This window comes from Anomalospiza imberbis, chromosome 11 (assembly GCF_031753505.1).
Source record: "Anomalospiza imberbis isolate Cuckoo-Finch-1a 21T00152 chromosome 11, ASM3175350v1, whole genome shotgun sequence".
Taxonomy (NCBI): Eukaryota; Metazoa; Chordata; class Aves; order Passeriformes; family Viduidae; genus Anomalospiza; species Anomalospiza imberbis.
The window spans coordinates 8,672,781-8,692,942 of NC_089691.1; the positions used below are offsets into that span (position 1 = coordinate 8,672,781).

A 20,162-nucleotide genomic window follows, 5' to 3' on the forward strand; every position below is an offset into this window, starting at 1 on the left:
CAGAGCAGCATCAGTTTATTGGCCTCACGACAGACGACACCCTGTCCTGCCAGCAAGGGACACCTCCAGTCCCACCCCCCGCCATCCTGGGGATACCCCCGGAGGAAGCATCATCCCTCATGCCAGCCGTCTGTGCCTCCCAGTCCCTCGGATGCCCCAGCCCTTCTGCTTGGCAGGGAGGAGTGCTCACTTCAGCTGGCGCAGGAAGCCCAGCAGGGCCCGGTGGAAGTCCTCTGGTTTGTCCAGGTAGCAGGCATGGCCAGCACCAGACAGCACGGCCACACGGTGCTTAGGGAGGTGCTGGAGGTTCTGCAGGGCCTGGGGAGCCAGGCCAGTGTCACGCTCACCATAGAGGATCAAGGTGGGTGTCTTGGTAAGGGGAGAGAGAAAACAAGAGCAGCTGCCAGAGGGGTAAATGGCCACCGCACTCCCCCTGGGCTGTGCCCACCTCCATCCATCACCACGGGGGGCTGCAAAGCTGAGGGGAGGCAGGTGCCAGCACCCCCATGAGCTGGGTGTCACAGGTCCCCCTCACTCACCCCAAAATAGTGCCACCCTCCACATCATCCTGCAGCCAGCTGGCCCACAAGGCTCGCCAATACCCAGGACAACCCCCAAGAGCCCAAAAACCCACCTGGACTCCCCGGTACTGCTCAGCAGTGTAGTCCTTGGTGCCCACGGGTGCGATGGGCACAAAGCCGGCCAGCCGGTCCCCGTGCACCACGAGGAAGGGCAGGGCAAAGCGGCCGCTCATGGAGGGGCTGATGAGAACTGGCCTCTGCATGCCCAGCTCCTGGAGGACATGGTCCAGGAAAGCCCTCCGGCCCTGTGCTGTCAGCGCCATCTCCACTGGGGGTGAATCCCCGTAGCCTGGTATGGGAAGAGGGCACGGGGTGGTCAGGGGGCATTGCGCAGCCTGCAATGGTCTCTCAGCAGGGTTCAGTGGCTTGGCAAAAAATGGACATTTGATCAAGCCCCGGGGTTGTACAGTCACAGCCATCAATGCCCCAGGACACAGGCGAATCCCAGGCACACTGCCTCAGGGATCGCCAGCAGCTATCCAGAGCCCTCCCTAAAGAGATCCAGAGCCCAGCAGTGACTAAGGCAAGGGACTGGAGCTGCCCAAAGAGATCAGCTGAGCACGGTGCCATGGTCCTACCGGGCAGATCTATTGCAACCACACGGTAGCCTTCTCCAGCAAGCAGCGCCAGTGTGCCCAAGGCCTCCCACGTCTTGGAGGTGAACGCCTGGCCGTGCAGGAACAGGACATCAGGCCTGCGGCGGGAAGACAGGCGAGAAGGGGTTCAGGAAGGCTGCCATGCCTGCAGCGTCCAGCGACCACGGAGGTTGGTGAAGACCGGCCCCAGGGCCTGCCACCCCCCACCTGCCGGCGGGCTGACCCACCTCCCGGGGCCGACAGCTGCTGCGGGAACCTCCCTGTAGAACACGGGGGGCTCTCCCGCAGCCATCCCCGTCCGCACGGTGCCGTTGGCCGCCCGCCAACCCCGCTTTCCCTCGTCAGGCCGTGAGCGCCGGGCGGCCGGGAGCAAGAGGTACAGGAGGAAAGTGAGGAGCGCCCCGAGGAGCAGCAGCCCCAGGCGGCTGCGGGCAAGCAGCATCTCCCGTCCCGCTGGAGAAGGAGAGCGGCAGCGCGGGGCTGCTGGACCCCAGCCCCGCTGCTGCGGGGAAACAGGTCCCGGTCCCCGCTGCTCCGCTCAGCTCCGGCCCAGCCCGAGCCCCCGCCCGGCTCCGGCGGCCCCGCCGCCCCCGGCCCCGCCGCGCACGGCGCCGCTCTGCCCTCGGGCCCCGCCTGGCGGCAGCCCGCGACACTACAGCCCCGAAGGACAGAACGGCCGGGGCCCGTAGCGGAGCCCCGGCTCGGGCGATCGGCTGGGGCTCGGCCAAGCTCGGCCAAGCTCGGCAGAGCTCGGCTGTGTTCGTCAAGGGCTCGGCGGCTCTCGCCACAGCTCGGGCAGGGCTCGGGTTGCGCTCAGTACTGCAGGGCAGAGCTCGCGTTCTGCTCTACAGCGCTCGGCCTGGCTCGGTAAAGTTCGGGTAGGGCTCGGTTTCGCTCGGCAATACTCGGCTTTGCTCGGGAAAGCTCGGCTTCGCCTGGCGGGGCAGGGCCCCGGAGGTTCCCGGGGCCGCCCCGGACCTTGCGCTCCATGGCGCGGTGCCGCCGTTCTCTCGCCCGTCCCCCCGGTCTTTGGCCCCGGGGCGCGGCACCCCCAGTCCCGTGGTGCGGCGGGGAGGAGACGAGCGGCGGCCGGCCCCGTGTGCGGAGCAGCAGGTAAGGGCTGCAGGCCCAGCGATGGACGGGGAAACTGAGGCAGGGGCGGGCCCGTGCGGCCGCCTGGCACATCAGTGACCCCGGTGGTGCCACCACAGTGAAGATGATGCCGGTGTGACCTCTCACAGCCCTGTTGCCTTCCTGCCACCACCGGGCCTCGACAGCGGCAGAAGGCCCGTCAGCCCTCCCCTTCCCACCTCTCGCCCCACTTAACAGCCCCCCGGCCCCCAGGCATGGCCACCCCGCGGATCACCGAGAGCACCGTCACGGTGCAAGGACAGACCCTCTTCTACCGCCAAGCTGACCCGGCCCAGGCAGTGCCAAAGCTGACCGTGCTGCTGCTGCACGGCATCCGCTTCTCCTCCGAAACCTGGCTGCAGGTGGGGACACTCGCCACACTGGCCGAGAACGGCTACCGAGCTGTGGCCATCGACCTGCCAGGTAAGGTGTGGTGAGCACAGCCCTAGAGTCAGGCAGGGTAGCCACCGGTTTGTGGTGTCAGGATGGCAACCCGGGTGTTGTGTTGTGCTGGGCTGTCCTGGCTTCTCCCCATCATTGAGGCGGTGTGGAGCCTGACAGGGCCACTTGTGTCTCGCACGATTCAGGGCTGGGCCGCTCAAAGGATGCTGTGGCCCCAGCACCCGTGGGCCAGCCAGCACCGGCAGCGTTCCTGAAGGCAGTTTCAGAGGCTCTGCACCTGGGTCCAGCTGTGGTGATCAGCCCATCGCTCAGTGGCATGTACTCGCTGCCCTTCCTCTTAGAGCACAGCCAGCTGTTCAAGGCCTATGTACCTGTGGCACCCATCTGCACTGAGAAATTCACGGTGGAGCAGTATGCCCAGATCAAAGTACGGCCTGGAAGGGCACTTGGGAGGTCAGGGAACTGGGAGGAGATGGTGCAGAGGGGACCCTGGCACCAGGGTTGAGCAGGGGAAAGGCCAAACAGGCCAGAAAACCCTGTTGCTACTGAAAGAGAAGAACCTGATGATGAAGGAATGTAAATGTGGGGTAGTGGGAGGTAAAGAAGGGACAACTGGAGACCCAGGAGTCTGAGCCTCAGTTTCCCTTTGTCATATTGGGTGGGAGAGAAGGGCAAGTGACTTCCCTCCAGGGTGTCCCTGGCAAGGAGGAGTAAGTGCCTGGGTGACACTTGCAGGCTCAGGGTGCTTTCCCCCTCTACAGACCCCCACGCTGATCGTGTATGGGGACCAGGATGCAGAGCTGGGGCAGACCAGCCTGAACAACCTGCAGCACCTCCCTGAGCACCAGGTGCTGATGCTGCAGGGTGCAGGACACGCCTGCTACCTGGACAAGCCCAATGAGTGGCACCGTGGACTCCTGGACTTCCTGCAGCAGCTGAAGTGAGCAGGAAGAAACCACAGGGCAGGGGGATGTGGCCAGCCCACCCACCCCTCTGCCTGCACATGCACCCTTGTGCCAACCCAGGTGCTCAGCTGGCACTCACGCTGCACTGGCCCACACCAGCACCCACCTCTCTTGAGACCAAATAAAACCCTAAGCTCTGCCACTGCTTTCCTGCCACCTTCATCCTGCTTCTTTTCCACCTTTCCCATCTCCTTACCCCATCCCTACCTCCATGGCTTGTCTCCCGCACAGGTTTGGGGGGTGACAGCAGGGAAGATGCAGCCACTGAGGGATGGTACATTAGGGGATTGTGGATGGGTGAGTGCCAGCCTCACTGGAGTCCACCCATCACTCCTGATGGGACCCCCATGAATCTCAGAGGGTGCCCAGGCAGCCCTGGGGCTGTGTTCAGGGACAGCTAGGTCCCCCAAGGTAGTGACATCCGTGTCCCCAGCCGGCCAGCCTGCTCTTCATCCTCCTCTTCCTCCTCCTACCCCTCCTGGCATGCACCCAAGTCCAGGGTAATCCACAGGGGCTTAAAAGGGAGCTGCCAGCCCTGGGAGGCTCCTGCCCACGGCAGCATCCGCCCAGCACCCTGGGGAGGTGGGGGGCGATTTACCCAAGGAGTGGCTGCCATGAACAGATGACAGGGTGGGCAGGGAGGCCTGACAGACAGGGGACAAGACCCCTGCCTGCCACCTGCCTCCTCTGCCTTTGGTGCTGCTGCACCGTGCACTCGGGGGCACAGATGGAGCTGGCAGCAGGGTGCCCCCCCAGTGCCCCCCCCTTCCCCAAGCTTGCCTGAGCTTTAGCTGCTTACGCCAGGGCCCAGGAGGATTTAGTGGGGGAGGTAACGGGGGGAGGGGGCACTTTTCTGCAGGTACAGGATGCCCGTGTGGGGGACACAAGGCAGTGCCAAGGGCACAGGAGCTGGTCTCTGTCCTGGCAGTCTGGCAGGATCCCTGTCTGGAGCATCCCTGACCCCCCCCGATGGCTCAGGTCCCCTGTTGCTGTCCCTACCCCCCCATGCAGGGGTGCCTCCTGCCCCTCCAGGCACCACCTCACAGCAGCAGCCCGGGGTGCCAGCGGGCCTTGGGGTGCCAGCTGCCCCATCCCTGCCCGCTCTGGTGTCCTTGAGCCCTCGAGCCCTGCCAGCTGATCTGCTTCCAGGAAAAAAAACCACGCAATTACAAAGAGGGGCGATGTGTGAGCCAAAGGGAGGGGGGCCGGGGGGGCCAGGAATGTCCCCAGCGGTGGCAGATGGCCTTACCCAGGGTGCATTGTTCCTTTTAGTGTCTCTTATCCGCTGTAATAGGATCCCGGAGGGAGGGATGTGGGAGAGGGGAAGAGCGAGGGGGGCCCCGGCGTGGACCGGGGTGGGGGCCGGGGCTGCCAGCTTGGCCCTGGCCTGTCAAGCGGCTCATTGTTCCTGCCCCGGGTGTCACTGGGCGCCGCCGGGGACAATGTGGCACTGAGAGGGGCGGCCGGCGGTGGAGGGACGAGGCGCACGGAAAGGTACCCGCCAGGCCCCACTCCCGCGGGGACCAGGGGGCTTGGGGCAGCCGGGAGGGCGAGAAGAGAGAGGTTTCCCCAGGGACGGGGTGGGGTCTTCCTCCTGTCGTCCCCCTTCCCTTTGTCACCCGAAGGTGCCCCGAAGGACGGGCGGTGCCCAGCTTGGTGGCTGTCCCAGTGCCAGCCATGGCAGGTGGCCCGTGCCATCGCCGGGGCCTTTGGCGTCCCTGCCAGCCTGCCTCACCTGGGGGGGAGTCCCCCCTGCCCGCAGACCCCCCAGGCGTTGTCTGTGGCAGCGGGGGGACACACCCGTGGCCCTGCTGCGTTCCCCCGTCCCATCGCCAGCCTCATCCTTCTTCCCCCGGCGAGGTCTTTGTCCCTGGCGGATTCCTGCTGCCATTCATCCCCAGGGGGACTGGGGACCCTGGCCGGCTGCGCGTCCCTGCCGGCGCCCCACACATCTCCGGGTGCCGCGGGCAGGCTGCATCCCTCCCCCTCCGCCCCACTTCAGGCTCCCCTGCACCAGGAACGGGAATATTCCCCCTCTCCAGTCTCTCCACCTTTCTCCAGCCCGCGATAACAGGGGGAAGGAGACGGGGCGTTCAAATCGCGCCGGGGGTGCGAGGCATAGCACTTAGGGGCTGCGCCGCCCCCCCCCCCCCCGTTACCCTGATGCAGGAGATGTGCTGTAGCGGTGACGAGTCCTGCCAGCACCTAAAATAGCCGCCCCCCCCGCCATGCCCGCGGACGCGGCCCCAGCCTCAACACGGGTGCTTTGTTTCAAAGCTGCTTGGCATCGCCCAGCTTGCCGGGAGCCAGCGGTGCCGCAGCCGCCCACCCGGGCCTGGACACACAGTAATTGTCCTCCTCCCGGGGGCCCTGGCCGCCCACGGCCAGCCGGGCACAGGGTCCGGGGGGGCCCTGGGGTGCTCTAGGACGGGACCGCAGCGGCGTCAGTCAGCAGGCATCATGCTGTTGTTTGGTTGGGGTGGTCCCCGTCAGGGAGCTTGCCTCAGTGTCCCCTGGAGCTTTGTGCATGGGCACGGGGAAGGGAGGAGGAGAAAGAAGGTGGCTTGCATAGACTGGGAGACCACCCAGGCCACCTCTGTTCTCCCCACTCCAACAAGTGTCTGCAAACAGAACCCTACACCGCAGCCACGCTCCACACGCCTTGCCTCCTCCCCCTGTATCCATCCAGTTCCTGGCTTTGTGCGGGCCAGCCTGGAGGCAGCTCAGGCAGACACATAGCAGCGGGTCCCTTTTGGGGGTGCAGCGTGCCCGTGGGATGCCACGGGGCCATGTGACCCTCGCCTGCCAGAGGAGGGCACAGTGCTGCCTCTGCCTCAGTTTGCCCATTTCCCAGCCATAGAATATTCAAGCTGCAGATCTGGAATGGGGGGTTAGCTGGGGCATACCCCCTTTCTGGACACCACCATGTCCCACAGGCTCATCTCGCCCTCCCGCCATGGCATCGCCGGACGGAGCCAGTGGCGTGGGCGGCAGTCCTGAGGAGACAGAGCTCAGCATCACCCTGACCCTCCGCATGCTCATGCATGGCAAGGTAATGGCAGGGGGCTCAGTGCCACTGAGAGGTCAGCAATGCCTGGGGTGAGGGGCCATGCTGGAGCTCCAGCTCCTCACCCTGCCCTGTTTTCTGTGCCATTTTCTTCCCATGCTCACAGTCTCCCCAGGGAATAGCATTCCCAGAAGGATTTTTTTTTCCCATCCTAAGCCAGGGAGGGGCACATCCCCATTCCCCAGTGTCACTAGTTAAGTCACCCAGTGCCCCTGGGGCAGAGTCTGCCTGTTGCCAGGCTGTGGGCAGAGGAGGGATGTGGCAGGCAGGGAGCCACCTCCTGACAGTGCCACTCTTCTCTGCCTTTTCAGGAGATTGGCAGCATCATCGGCAAGGTAAGATTTGGGGTCCTGTGTGTTGCCAGCACTTGGCTCCCCTGGACCTGACCACCTACCCTATTCCTTTACCTGCAGAAAGGAGAGACCGTTAAGAGGATACGAGAGCAGGTAAGGGCATGCTGGTGGGCTGCCAGGTCCTGCTGCCTGTCATGCCTGTACCTGGTGGCTCCCATGTGCTTGCCCCCCTAAATCCCAGGTGGAACCAGGGAAAACAAAGCAGCACCCCAGGAAAGGCTGCCTGGGGCAGGTGGGAAGGGCAAGGCTCAGGCTTGAAGGCATCAGTCTCCCCCTATGAGACTATCCCTGGGGGAAGTCATGAAGCACAGGGCTTGTGACGTCCCTAATGGGGTGTGACACTGTCCCCAGAGCACTGCACGCATCACTATCTCGGAAGGGTCCTGCCCTGAGCGCATCACCACGATCACCGGCTCCACCGATGCTGTCTTCCGCGCTGTCTCCATGATCGCCTTCAAGCTGGAGGAGGTAGACAGCCCTCCTAAATCCCTGCCAGGTGCCCCCACACCTGCGGGATCCTGGGGGTCTGACGCTGCATCCCACTTCCCTCACAGGACCTGGGAGCAGGGGGCGATGGGGTGTCAGCAGGCAGAGCACCGGTGACCCTGCGCCTTGTCATCCCCGCCAGCCAATGCGGTTCCCTCATCGGCAAGGCTGGAGCTAAGATCCGGGAGATCCGGGAGGTGAGGCTGAGGGTAGCCTGGATGTGGGATCCCCTTTTCCCCCTGGGGGCACAGAGCCCTCGGTGTGGGGGCTGACACAGTCCTGCAGGGGCTAGGGGAGGTGATGCAGGAGAGGGAGCATCACCCTGCAGGTCCTGCAATGGTCCCTGGGGGCTCAGGACGGGGACAGGGGAGGTGTGAAGTGCTGAGCCCTGGCAGGGAGTGGTTGCGGAACGCCAGCATCTCTCTGCTTCCCGCAGAGCACAGGGGCACAGGTGCAGGTGGCTGGTGACTTGCTGCCCAACTCCACTGAACGGGCTGTCACGGTCTCAGGGGTGCCAGACACCATCATCCAGTGCGTGAGGCAGATCTGCGCTGTCATCCTGGAGGTACCTGCCAAGCCCCATGCCCAGCCCAGGGCTACCCACCTCCCCCTCCCCAAGGCTTCCCATGCCCTTCTGGACCCAAACACTGGGATTCCCCTGTGTGGAAACCCGTATGAGCACCCTGCCTTTGTAGTGCTAGGGGCTGTGCCCAGCTTGCTGGGGGCATAAGGGGGCAGAGGGTCCTTGGGGCTACAGGGGCATTCAGCTTCATCTCTCATCTCCTCCACCTCCTTCCTTCTGTCTCCAGTCGCCTCCGAAGGGGGCCACCATACCCTACCACCCTGGTCTCTCCCTGGGCACCATCCTGCTCTCTGCCAATCAGGTAAGAGGCCACAGCGTCTCCGAGGGCATGAGGTGGCCAGGAGGGAAGCCTCTACCAGCAAGGGGCAACTCTGGTGGGCTCAGGGTAGTCTCTCTGCCCCAGGGGGGAGTGACCTGAGACAATGGTCCCCACCTGGCTCCCCACTGATGCCCCTTTTTTCTCTCCCCAGGGTTTCTCCATGCAGGGCCAGTACAGCGGGGTCTCTCCTGCAGAGGTGAGTCTGTCTCTGTGGCAATGGGGTCTGTGACCACCAGGATGGCTGCTGGTGGGAATGCCTGTCTTGGGAGGCACTGGGGCACAGCTGACCTCTGCCATCACCCCTAACACCACCTTCCTCCTCTTCGCACTGTCCGGGCAGGTGACGAAGCTGCAGCAGCTGTCAGGGCATGCGCTTCCCTTCGCCCCCCTGGGCCATGCACCCACCATGGTGCCAGGTGAGCATCTCCCATGCTCCCCCAAGGCTGCGTCTGCCCCTCCTGATCCACACTGACACCTGGCCCTGATGAAGGGGTTTCCCTCCTCTGCACCCTTTCCAGTCCCAGCCCCCCCCAGCATGTCTATCTGCCCCTCCAGCACAACCTTGTCATTGTTTTCCTGGGATCACTGCACCCACCAGTGCTCCCCAGTCCTGCAGTGGGAGAGCACCAGCACCAAATTATGACTTGTGTCTATGTCCTGTCCTCCCCTGCTCTCCCCAGCAATCCTTCAGGTTTGTCCCCAGGGCCACTCACCATCCCAGTATGGGGCTGGGATAGGGGCACAGAGTTACTGGAGACCTGCCCCTTCATTGCTGACATCCCTGTCTCTCTCTGCAGGTCTGGATGCCAGCTCCCAGAGCAGCTCCCAGGAGTTCCTGGTGCCCAATGACGTACGTATTGGTCTGGGAATGACCACACCAGCTTGTCCCCACCCATGTGTACCATCCCAGAGGCACTTTGCAGAAGCCAACGCCCACTGACCCACACAATGGAGGCTCTGCCAGGGCTTAGGAGCAGGAGGGAGTAGCTGGGGCAGAAGAAAGGGGAAACTGAAACACAGGATGGGGGGAAGAGTTTGCCAAGGAAAGGCCTTGGCATGTGGCACAATGCCAGCAAGAGAGTCTTGAGTGAGACCAAAAAAGCAGGGCCTGCCCAAGGAAAGCAGTGTCCTGCCCTCCCAGTGCCTTCCACAGTTTTACCTCTGAGGTGTAGGTGGTGTCCAGGTGAGCTCCCTGCTTGGCAAGGCTGCCCTGGCTGCTCCTGGCTCAGCCCGTCCCTGCTCTTTCAGCTCATCGGCTGCATCATCGGCCGGCACGGCAGCAAGATCAGCGAGATCAGGCAGATGTCGGGTGCCCACATCAAGATTGGCAACCAGACTGAGGGCTCCAGTGAGCGGCACGTGACCATCACAGGGACCCCTGTCAGCATCACCCTGGCTCAGTACCTCATCACAGCCTGGTAGGTGTCAGCCTAGGGGGGACACCTCATGCTGGGTGCTAGTGAGGGGTGGCTTTTCACCAGCACCCCAAGGCAGCTTCTGGAGGATCCACAGCATCCTCAGGTAGAATGAGCTGGGTGGTGCTTTGAGATCCTGAGGTGGTAGGTGCAGGACCCAAGACCCACCAGATTTGAGGCCTAGTTTTTTAATCCTGCTCAGTGGGATACGCAGGATGTGCCATGGATACATGTGCCAGAAGGAATGGGGCGCGCGGTTCCTGCACCCTAAGCTTGTGGTGGGAGAACCACTCTGTCACCATGGTACTCACCATCATCCTTCTCTCTTGCTTCCCCAGCTTAGAGACTGCTAAATCTACCTCCCAGGTGCCACCAGGCCCTGGCTCCATGGACCTCGGCATGGGCTTCTCCCAGCCCCTCGCCCCAGGCTCCGGTGCAGCACTTCCCGCCGTCGCGCCAGCCCCCCCGGCCCTGCTGGGCACCCCCTACGCCATCTCCCTCTCCAACTTCATCGGCCTGAAGCCGGTGTCCTTCCTGGCACTGTCCCCATCCTCCATGGCAGGTCCCAATGGTGGCACCACCACCTACACGACCAAGATCTCGGCGGCCAATGGCACCAAGAAAGCTGACCGGCAGAAGTTCTCGCCCTACTGAACCCCGCTGGTGGGTGGGCCAGGGGGTCCAGGGTGCTACTCAGTAGCAGGGACACTTTCCCGTTGCCCACCCTGACCTCAGCCTCTGCCAGGTGCCCTATGTCCCCCACCCCAAGGAAGGGAAGGGAAGGGAAGGGTCTTCCTGGTGGTGATGCCTGCTGGAGGAAGGGGCTGTTTTGTTGCCTGCTGCCCATCCCAGCAGCGCTGTGCCCCCCTCCCTGTTTTTCTGCACAGAGACTATGTGTCCTAGTGTTGGGTGGGGAGGCTGTCCCTGTTGGCCTAGGGTCCCTTCTCCCAGTGCCCTGTGCTGGTGTGGGACCCCTACTTCCTGCTCCTCACCCTGCCTCCCTTGCCATCCTGCTCATGCCCACACTCCATCTGGCACCCAAAAGCCAGGTCCCACTGGATGAGGACTGCCTGGCCTCTCCAGGAGTCCCCCTTCCACTGGCTCTGGTGGGGGGCCCTTCCTGGGCCACCCTGGGGCAATAGCCTCCCAGCAACCCCATCCAAGAGCCAGTCCCTGCTGGCTTGGAAATGCTGTATATATATGAGTCTATATTTTTTCCTCCTTTGTAACTTATCAATGGTTTAATAAAAAGACAAAATTTACAAGAAAATAACAACAATAATAATAATAATAATAATAATAATAATAATAATAATAATGATATTCCCCACCCTGGGTGGAGACTTCCCCCGGAGCAGGGGTGGCCCCAGCTCCTGGGTACTTGGGTGGTGGCTGGCAGGGCATCCCTGTGTCTAGGGGGGGATGCTGGCCTTCAGCCCCATCTCTCTGAGGGTCTTCCTGGAGCCCCTCCCTGCCACAGGGCAGTAAGAGAGGCCATAGGGCAGTTTTCCCTCAGACCTGCAGTTCCTACTGGAGTAGGACATCTCCAAACCACCATGCCAACACCATCCCTGGGACCTTTGCGGGAGGACAGAGGGTGATATTCCCCAAAAGGGTCCAGTCCCCTTTCAAGCAGTAGGGACCCTATGAGAGTGTCCCCAAGCCCTTCAAAAGCAATGAGACTGAAGAGGAACAGCAGGTCCTGATCCCCTCTGGCTGCTGCTGCCCTGAGGCAGCCCATACAGGCACCCCCCACCACCCTGTGTCACCATGTCCAACCCAGCGTGCCCTTGGCTAGCAGCCCAAGTTGGCTGGCACCTGGCACTGCTGACCAGGCTTCAAAGTGGGCAGCTGTGTCCATAAACAGCTTGGCATGAACCCCCAGCCAGCCAGTTCCCCCCCAGAGGGGTGATCACTGCCAGCTGAGAGGGACAGAGGGCATGGCCAGGCGTGGCCACGGGCATTGTGTGCAGCCATGCCAGCAGGACAAACAGTGACACACCCAGAGCCAGCCCTGTGGGTGTGTCCCCTGATCAGTGTCACAGGGAGCAGAAGCTCCTCCACACAGACGTTAGTTTTGGGTTAAACAGCCAAGGATGGAAGTCTCCGTGTCTGCCATCCGGGCTCACAGGGGGCTCGGGGCCCGGGTGTTACTGGTGTTAGTGGCATTAGCTGGAATGTTGCTCCTGGACAGAGTGCAAGGGACATCGGCCCTTCCCCGCTGGCCAGGCGTGCTCCCACCGGGGCAATGGAGGTGGGGGTGTCCCGTCCCCTGCCCCTGCACAGGAGCCCCCTGGCACTCCATGTCTTGAGGAGAGCCCATCCCCGGAACTGGGCTGTGCTGGTGGAGCCAGAGACAATTCCAGCCTGCAGAAGAGAGATGTGACTTCCTCAGATCTGCTACCTTCTCCCAGCGGAGAAACCATCTTTTACCATAAGCTCAGAGAAGAGGCAAAACCTGCATAAGGACTGCACCAAATCCAAGAGATTGGGTCCAAGCAGGTCTGATGGGTCCCCGGCAGGTTTCCTGCCCAGCACAGTGGGACAGAGCCTCCTTCTCAGCTGCTCTCTTCGGGAACTTGACCTGGGGAAGGGAAGCCCGCTGCGGTCTGGTCCAGCCTGTTCCTGGGGCTGGGGCTGATGCAGCTGGTGTGGGTCTCCAGTGTGCAAGTTGCTCTCTGGAGGAACTGCAAGAAGTTTTCCTGAACAGAAGCCTCTGAGATGGAAAGACAGAGCTCCTGACCAAGTGGATGGTTAAGACAGCTGCGACGGAGCCGGGCCAGCTCCTCACGGATTTGGCGGTTCAGCAACCCGTAGAAGAAAGGATTAACGGCAAAGGAGGAGTAGGCAATCCAGGTGACCACCATCTCCCCGTGCCCACCACCCACAGTGCCAACAGTGACAGAGGAGTGCAAGTGGAAGGCAAAGAAAGGCAGCCAGCAGCACAAGAATTGTCCCACAATGAGGACCAAGGTGAGGATGGCCTTGTTGCTTCCTAGAAGGCGATCTGGGATCAGCCTGGGCAGCATCAGGATCCTGGCAGTGAGGATGGTCACTTGGCTGGCGATGGAGTCACATCGGTGTCTGGGTGCAACTGCCTGTGCTGGCACAGGTGCCTGCTGCAGGGACGCAGTCCGGGCCACGCGGTAGATGCTGGAGTAGACAGCGAGGATAATGACGGTGGGCAGAATAAAGCAGGTGATGCTGAAGAGGATCACAAAAACCTTCTTGTGAGCCCCGGGGCTCCAGTAGACTGTGCAGCGGCTAGCACTGGTGGCCCCATTGCCATGAGGCCATGCCACTAATGCCAAGACAGTGGTGAGAACAGACTTGACCCAAATGAAAACCACTCCAGCCACCGCCAGCCTGATGGTCATCTTGACCTCATACCTCAAGGGGTGGACGATGTAGTAGTACCGCTCCACGCTGATGATGCAGATGGTGAGAATAGAGGCACTGATGAAGCAGATGTTCAGGAATATCACGGCCTTGCACTCAGCAATGCTGTAGATAACCCAGTTGAAACAGGAGGAGCTGGAGATGATCCCCAGGGGCATGAGGAAAATAGCTGAGAGGAGATTGACCACACAGAGGTGGCAGACAAAGATGAACTTCCTGAAAAGGGGCGTTTTGAGGATGATGACCATCACCACGATGTTGGCCACCAGGGCAGTGAGGGTGAGCAGGATCATGCAGAAGAGGCCCACCACCTCCTGGGCAATGGAGTGCTCGGGGATGGAGAGCAGCTCTAGGCTGTCCGTGGTGTTTGACCCTGTCCAGCTCGGCATCCCCCTCCAGGGCTAAGCCAGCAGCTCTGGTGCCTGGGCAGCAAGGGCTCTTCTCCTGTGTCCTAGAGAGGGTAACCCCACCACAAACATGGCTGCTACCTTCTCCTTGCCTGTTGGGATCAGGAGCCAGGTGTGAAAGGAATGAAACAAAATGGAGAAGAGCCACAGAGAAACACAGACACAACCAGCACACTTCCAAGGTGCTGGAGGAGGGAGAGGTAGCCAGTGAAGTCATATCACCCTGGCTCTCCCAGAGCTGGCACCCAGGCTGTCCCCAACCTGGCCAGAGATAGCATAGCTAGGTCCTGTGGCCACCCATGCCAGGCTGACACCCCGTCCCCCCTCTTCAATGGCACCGATATGTCCTGAGGCGGGACAGCACAACTTGCCTGTCCCAACTGTCTTGCTCTGGCCACAGGGGACCCCAGGGTGGGTGGGATTCAGCGCACCTGTACTCCTGGGGAGATGAGTGATGCTCCTCTCCTCACTGAGGTCCTGCTTGCTGGTGTTGCTCCCGCAGCAGAAGCGGGGCTGCCGGCCCTGTGTGAGGCCACGCTCCCCCTTCCCCGCTCCCGTCACCCACTCGTCATCCTGTTTGCCTGCAGCCCGCCAGCTGCGGATGGCACCAGCTGTCACTCCCGGCGCTGCCTGCACTGCCTGCACCCGTGGCAGTCCCACGGGGACAGCTGCTGGGTCCTAGCAGCCGGCGGGGCCTCAGGAAGGGGGGATCGGGGTTCCTGAGCCTGGTGCCCCCCCAGAATGGCCACCCACTGCACCAGGCCTGGTCCTTCCACAGGAACACCTCAGCCCTCAAGTTCCTTGGGCTCAAGGGACAGAGCCACAGGCAGGTCTGCAGCAAATCATCTCCACTGGCACAGGCTATCACAGAGTAACTGATACCCAGGGGCATCAGGGTAACACAGCTGGGAGTTGCCCTTCCCTGGCAGCCTGAGCACCCAGACATGCTCAAGGGGCACACGTGAGCACAGAGAAGGGCTTGGCATGGGTGCCAGGCTGGGGCAGGACAGGAGACATGACACGAGGCATGGCACTAGAGGGAGGGCAGGCACTCGCCCTCAGGATGGATGGATGAATTCCTCCGTGCCCAGGCAGGGCAGCAGATCTTGCTCATCCTCTGTAGCTTTGATGCCACAGGGTGGGCATGAGCCGTGTGCCTTGCTAAGGTGATGAGATCAGCTGGCTCTCAAAGACACCAGCTTTCATCTGAAGGCTTCAGCCCCTCAAGAGTCACCCATGCCATCCCTTCAGGGACCCACTGACACCCTTCCCTACAGCACACCCGCCTTGCTGGGCAGGAAAGCAAGAGCACCACCCGGTGCAAGGCACAGTGCTTGCATTCATAGTCAAAGCAAGCTCAGTCCCCATGCCAGCCTGTCCCTTGCCAAGCCACAGGTGGGGTGGCCAGAGAATCCAGATTATTGTAAATGCAGGTGAACTCAATGGGAAGAAATGATGATGTCCACTCTAGATCAGAAGGCTGAATGATTTCTTTATTATAACTATGCTACAATACATGAATATACTATATAAAGGAAGATACTAAAACTACATACCTACTTTCTCTAACTACGATATCTACTACCAACTCGTGACACTGTTCCAGAGAGTCCAGACACAGGTGGGTCTGATTGGCCACTAGACTCAAACAATTCTCACCAGAATCCAATCAAGCAATCACCCCAGGTAAACAATTCTCCAAGCACATTCCACATAGGAAAAACAAGGAGCAGAAATAGAAATTGTTTTCTCTTTCTTTCTCTTTGTGCACCTCTATGAAAAATCCTGAGAGAGAGAGAAATGTGCTTGCCACACCAGATCACTGTGCTCTGGGCTGATGGGTGTCACCACCTGGTGCTGGGCCAGGGCCGTGGTGCTCCCAGGCACCCTCAGAAGCGGAGCTGGACAAGGTAACGGATCCGGCACTGGCTTTCCTTGTAGATGACGTACTCGCTCTGGCTGAAGGAGGAGTCCTTGTAGGCGGGCATGGGTATGGGCTTGCCCTGGCACACCAGCACCTTCTTGCCATCCAGCAGCACCTCCTCATCCTGTGCGGGATCTGGCCCAGAAGACACCCCAGCACCACATGAAACCTGAGATCTGACCTCTCCCCCCTGCCCTGTGTGCACCACAGCCCCACAGCTACCACAGCCCTCCTGCCCCCAGCTCACCCGGCTCTGTCCGGCCACAGGCCAGGACACTGTCATAGCCAGCAGGTGGCTGACGCAGCGTGGGGTCATCGCAGGTGATGCGGTAGGGCTTGCCCAGGGCCACCTCCGTCAGGAACATGATGCCAACCTTCTTAGATGTACAGCCCACTGCCATGGGAGAAAAGGATGGGAATGATAGCACCATCTCTGGTACTCCCATCTGGTTGTGCCCAGGCCACGCTGGAACATAGCGACCAATTGCCATGGCAGGGAAGGGGCTTGGCAAGCCTACAGCTGCCTGGCAGGGGGTATGCAAAGGCGGCCTGGCTCACACAACCCTGTGGACATCACAAGCAGCCCAGCCCATCCCAGGACCCTCACCATAGCAGGCTGATTTGCTGCTCTCTGAGACAAAGTAGATGCCCTCGCCCACGCGCCCGCCTGAGCGGGGCATGATGCGCAGCCCATTCTTCAGGATGGCCACCACCTCTGCCACATTGGTGCCGTGCCAAAGCAGGCGCCGGTGCTCCAGGAGGTCATGGGCCTTGAAACGCTCATCCTAGAGAGATGCAGAGCTAAAGGCTGTCCACAGAGGGACACTTATGGGTGCCCAGGGGTAGAGGACTGCTACCCACCTCCCCAGTCCAGCCCCAGTGCCTGGCTGGAGGGGCAGGAGACTGGGTGACTGTTTGGCCCTGCCCAGTTGGGCTGAATGCCCTCCTGGGTGGAGAAGCCCTAAAGCAATCCTAGGGTGTAACCATGGCTTTCCCACTGTGACATGGGGAGAATCACCTCCTCCTCACCTCACCATCTCGGGCCACTTGCCAGATGTTGAGCATGCGGAGTTTGCACCCCGTCTGTGTCACGTAGGTCTGGATCAGCTGCCAAGGGGAAGGCAAAAAAGCTGTGTCACTTCCAGGCAGCCATCTCTGCAATACCCATGGTCCCACTGGGACAGTAGGAACCTTTGGGGTGCCCACAGGCCTGACATAATTGTTTCCCATTATGGGACACTGTGGCACAAGCAGCACCTGGTATTCCCGGGAAGCTCGGTCAAGCAGGGAGAGCTGGCAGCAGAGCAGGGCGTAATTCTGATCCAGTGGATGGGCGACTTCTTTCTCCTCTTCCTCCTCCTTCTCTTTCTGAGCCTGCAGGCTCTGTGCAACCTCAATGTCAGCCAACACCTGGCAGGGACAGAGCAGGGACATCCTCACCACCAGTGCTGGGCACTGTGCCGGGGGACCAGGGCAAGCCCAGCCTCCCGCCAGCAGCTCCTGCCCCACCAGGAAGGGATGTCACGCACTACGTGCTCTGGCACCTCACCAACAGCATGTCCTTCTTGGCACACAGCAGTTCAGGGGAGTTGATGGTGGGTGGCCGTGCCCGTCCAAAGTTGTGTGGGACGATGGTGTAGAAGCGTGAGGAGAGCTCCTCCAGGCGAGTGGCCTGGGGGGGCTGCTCCCTCAGCACTGCCTCCAGCTCTTCCAGTGCCTCAAAGCCCTTTGCGATCTGCTGCTTGCTCAGCTTCCCCAGAGGCATCTTCTTCACATCTACAGGGGAGGACAAGGTGAACCCATCCACCCCACTTGCCCTGCAGCTACTTCCAAGAACCTCCAGTATCACCATGGGCAAGTGTGGACACCCAGCACGGAGTGTCCACAGTCCCATCAGGTGCCAGGATATCAGAGGGGATGCTCTAAAATCCATCAGCACCTCTTCTCTGTTCACTTCCCCACCTGCAACCCCAGACTGAGCCCATGCCACCCATCAACCCACCACCTCCTACCGATATTCCTGGTCTGCATGGCATCCTGGAACATGTCACTGCTGAAGATGAGGGACACCAAGTCCTGTGTGGCTTTGTCCAAGGTGCAGGGCAGCACCCTCTGCTTGCAGACCTTGTCCCCATCCACGGCATCCACCTGCAAACACCCCACATCAGCTGCGGGCCTGCAAGAGGCTGTGGGAGTACGGCACCAGGGCTCTGTGAGGACAGCCTGGTCCTGGGGCAGCAGAGCAATGGCCAGGTGCTGCCTCCACTTTCCGTGGCCAATGCAAGGCCATGTTTCTCATCCAGGATGCCCTCCCACTCCTTTTTAACCCATTAGCCCCAAATCTCTGCCAGCAAGCTGTTTCAGCAAGCATTCAGACCCCCCTCAAAACCCATCCCATCCTGCTGGATGCCCCGGTGTTCAGTGGGCCTGGAGTGCAGTGAGGACCATCCCACCATGGTGACAACCTCTCAGTACTCACCCTGAGTGTAGTCTCCACCTCCGGCCCAGCCCCTGGCTGCACCTCAATGAGCGTGTACTTCCCTGGGTGCGCAATGAAGTTCTCCCTCGTTGCCCAGCTGTTCCCGGTCTTCTCCCGAAACTTCTTCTCAAAGTCCTTCTTGGCAGCTTCCAGGGAGGCACAGGGCATGAGCTTGGACCGGCCCTCCTCTCCCTGGCAGTGGACAGCAGTGGTCAGGACCTCCTCTGCATCCCTGCTCCACCAGGCCCATGCCAGTGGAAGCAGGCAGGAACAAGGGGGGCTGTGATAGCAAGGCTGTGGGGCAGTGAGCAGGAATGTGCTGAGCCACCAGCTCAGGAAGACACCCCAGGATTCCTTGCTGGGCTGTCACACTCACATTCACTGCAGGGACAGGTGCCACATGCCCCAGGCAGGCTGACTATGTTGTGTGGGGACCCTTGAAGCTCCTCCATTAAAGTGCTATAGCAGGACACTTGGGTGCTTGCTTTGGGACCAGGGACCACCAGGTTCACCCTGAATTTTTGGGGTTCTGAAGGCAGGGTGGGGACAGCTGAGGTGCAGGGGATGAGCATGCCCAGGTGGACTCACCACGCGGCCCCAGCGGCTCCAGACACTGTAGGCACCATCGTGCTCAAGGAGCTGGATGATGTAGAACTTGTTGTTGTTGGCGCCGATGTTGGTCTGGTTCAGGGTGCAGTCATAGTCCTCATAGACCTATAGTGAGTGACATGGCCCGGGCTGGCACCTGGGAGCGTTCGGGGAAGGAGGGGTGCAGCAAGGTCCCAGTGGGAACACACTGGGGTCAGCAAGGAAAACTGGGGCTGGCCCTGTGTCAACAGGGCAGGGGCTGGTCTGAGACTCCCCCACCCCTCCCACTCCTGTCCCTCTGAGTACCTCAGCCCCGCTCTCACCTGGGCACCCAGTGCTGTGCTCAGGGGGCACAGCCCATCAATTGTGGCAGGGCGCTTCTCCTTGGGAGCACTTTTCAGGGTTGCCAAGGTGGAGCTCCAGGTGTCGTCCTCCTCCTCCCCTTTCGGTTTCTTTTCCCTGCTCTCTGGCTGCTTCGAGGAAGAAGCTTGGCACTTGGAAGCCATGACTCAGCCCCGCTGCTGCCACCGAGTTAGTGCAGCCTTAATCCCCCAGAAAAATCCTTGGAGATAGCACAGGGAGAGGTGAGAGATGCCAGGCTGCCCTTCCCAGAAAGTCCAGTGGCCTGTGCCTTGTTTTCCCTATGCCTTCAGCCTACAGCAGGGCTGGAGAAGGGGATGGCAAAAACTGTCTCAATCTTGTCCCTGTGTCCAGGGTGGGTAGAAGAGCTTCTTAGCACCCTTCAGCCCTTGAGGGACCCCAAAGTGGAAAGAGCCCAGTGACACAGAGCCGAGGGGGAGCACAGGGGAGCTGTGCCCCCACTTCCCCTCACTAGGAATCCCCCATCCACAGGAGTGTGTCACCAAGGCTCGGCCAGCTCTGTGCCCCCAGGGATATGCAAGAGGGGAAACAATGCAATGACAACCCCCAGACACTAAATGTCATCCCCCCAGTCCCTATCAGGACCAGCGAAATGCTTTGATTTTGGGAGGAGGGGGCTCGGACAGCCCCTGTCTGCTATGCCCCCTGCCAGTCCCAGCTGAAGGGCACAGCAATGGGGCAGAGGTACAGGCAGCAGCTGTTCCTACCTGATCCTGCTGCCCAGGGCTGCCTGTCGAGGAGCTGCCGAGAGCCTTCACCTGGTCGGGCAGCCTGTCCAGAGGAGAAACTTTTTCCCTAGGCAGCACCCACAGATGACAACAGGATCAGCTGTAACGCCTCCTGGTAGCGCATGCACCCTGTGACAGACCTGCCTGCTGCTTGACACCACTGCCTGTCTGTCTGTACTGTCTGTCTGTACTACCTGCTCTGCCAAGCAGGCCCTGGATGAGCTGTGACCCTCACCCCACCCTGCCCTCCAGCCAGCCCCACTCTGCCATGCTCTGAGACTAACAAAGATGTCTTGAAAAAAAATAAAGATGGCACCATTTTGTGTGTTAAATATCTTTTCTTGGGTCCCAGGCAAAC

The 20,162-nt window shown here is 61.0% G+C and overlaps 5 protein-coding genes across 7 annotated transcripts; 2 read left to right on the forward strand and 3 right to left on the reverse strand.

Annotated features, from left to right (window-relative positions):
- Window positions 1-2,045, reverse strand: ABHD14A (abhydrolase domain containing 14A). The gene is made up of 4 exons (XM_068201715.1): window positions 1,405-2,045; window positions 1,160-1,275; window positions 635-870; window positions 1-369 (listed from the first exon to the last, which is right to left on the reverse strand). The coding sequence occupies exons 1-4, from the start codon at window positions 1,617-1,619 to the stop codon at window positions 187-189; spliced, it is 750 nt and encodes a 249-aa protein (XP_068057816.1). The 5' UTR covers window positions 1,620-2,045; the 3' UTR covers window positions 1-186.
- Window positions 2,046-2,136: 91 nt separating this feature from the next.
- On the forward strand, window positions 2,137-3,822 carry ABHD14B (abhydrolase domain containing 14B). 3 transcript variants are annotated; one of them, XM_068201718.1, is made up of 4 exons: window positions 2,137-2,290; window positions 2,507-2,731; window positions 2,896-3,137; window positions 3,472-3,822. In XM_068201718.1, the coding sequence occupies exons 2-4, from the start codon at window positions 2,524-2,526 to the stop codon at window positions 3,652-3,654; spliced, it is 633 nt and encodes a 210-aa protein (XP_068057819.1). In that variant the 5' UTR covers window positions 2,137-2,290; window positions 2,507-2,523; the 3' UTR covers window positions 3,655-3,822. The 3 variants fall into 3 exon arrangements, with proteins under 3 accessions (XP_068057819.1, XP_068057820.1, XP_068057818.1); XM_068201719.1 differs by having other exon boundaries at window positions 2,138-2,290; window positions 2,522-2,731; XM_068201717.1 differs by having other exon boundaries at window positions 2,138-2,289; window positions 2,514-2,731.
- A 148-nt stretch (window positions 3,823-3,970) lies between these two features.
- PCBP4 (poly(rC) binding protein 4) lies at window positions 3,971-11,165 on the forward strand. Its single transcript, XM_068201714.1, has 13 exons — window positions 3,971-5,169; window positions 6,612-6,727; window positions 7,054-7,077; window positions 7,156-7,188; window positions 7,447-7,563; window positions 7,650-7,778; window positions 8,018-8,146; window positions 8,391-8,465; window positions 8,635-8,679; window positions 8,824-8,899; window positions 9,281-9,333; window positions 9,732-9,901; window positions 10,237-11,165. The coding sequence occupies exons 2-13, from the start codon at window positions 6,632-6,634 to the stop codon at window positions 10,550-10,552; spliced, it is 1,263 nt and encodes a 420-aa protein (XP_068057815.1). The 5' UTR covers window positions 3,971-5,169; window positions 6,612-6,631; the 3' UTR covers window positions 10,553-11,165.
- Window positions 11,166-12,309: 1,144 nt separating this feature from the next.
- On the reverse strand, window positions 12,310-14,310 carry GPR62 (G protein-coupled receptor 62). Its single transcript, XM_068201720.1, has 2 exons — window positions 14,136-14,310; window positions 12,310-13,796 (listed from the first exon to the last, which is right to left on the reverse strand). The coding sequence occupies exon 2, from the start codon at window positions 13,684-13,686 to the stop codon at window positions 12,457-12,459; it is 1,230 nt and encodes a 409-aa protein (XP_068057821.1). The 5' UTR covers window positions 13,687-13,796; window positions 14,136-14,310; the 3' UTR covers window positions 12,310-12,456.
- Window positions 14,311-15,523: 1,213 nt separating this feature from the next.
- Window positions 15,524-19,354, reverse strand: PARP3 (poly(ADP-ribose) polymerase family member 3). Its single transcript, XM_068201727.1, has 10 exons — window positions 19,019-19,354; window positions 18,696-18,821; window positions 18,108-18,299; window positions 17,641-17,776; window positions 17,178-17,404; window positions 16,886-17,038; window positions 16,658-16,735; window positions 16,236-16,413; window positions 15,876-16,022; window positions 15,524-15,763 (listed from the first exon to the last, which is right to left on the reverse strand). The coding sequence occupies exons 1-10, from the start codon at window positions 19,199-19,201 to the stop codon at window positions 15,594-15,596; spliced, it is 1,590 nt and encodes a 529-aa protein (XP_068057828.1). The 5' UTR covers window positions 19,202-19,354; the 3' UTR covers window positions 15,524-15,593.
- Window positions 19,355-20,162: the final 808 nt, after the last annotated feature.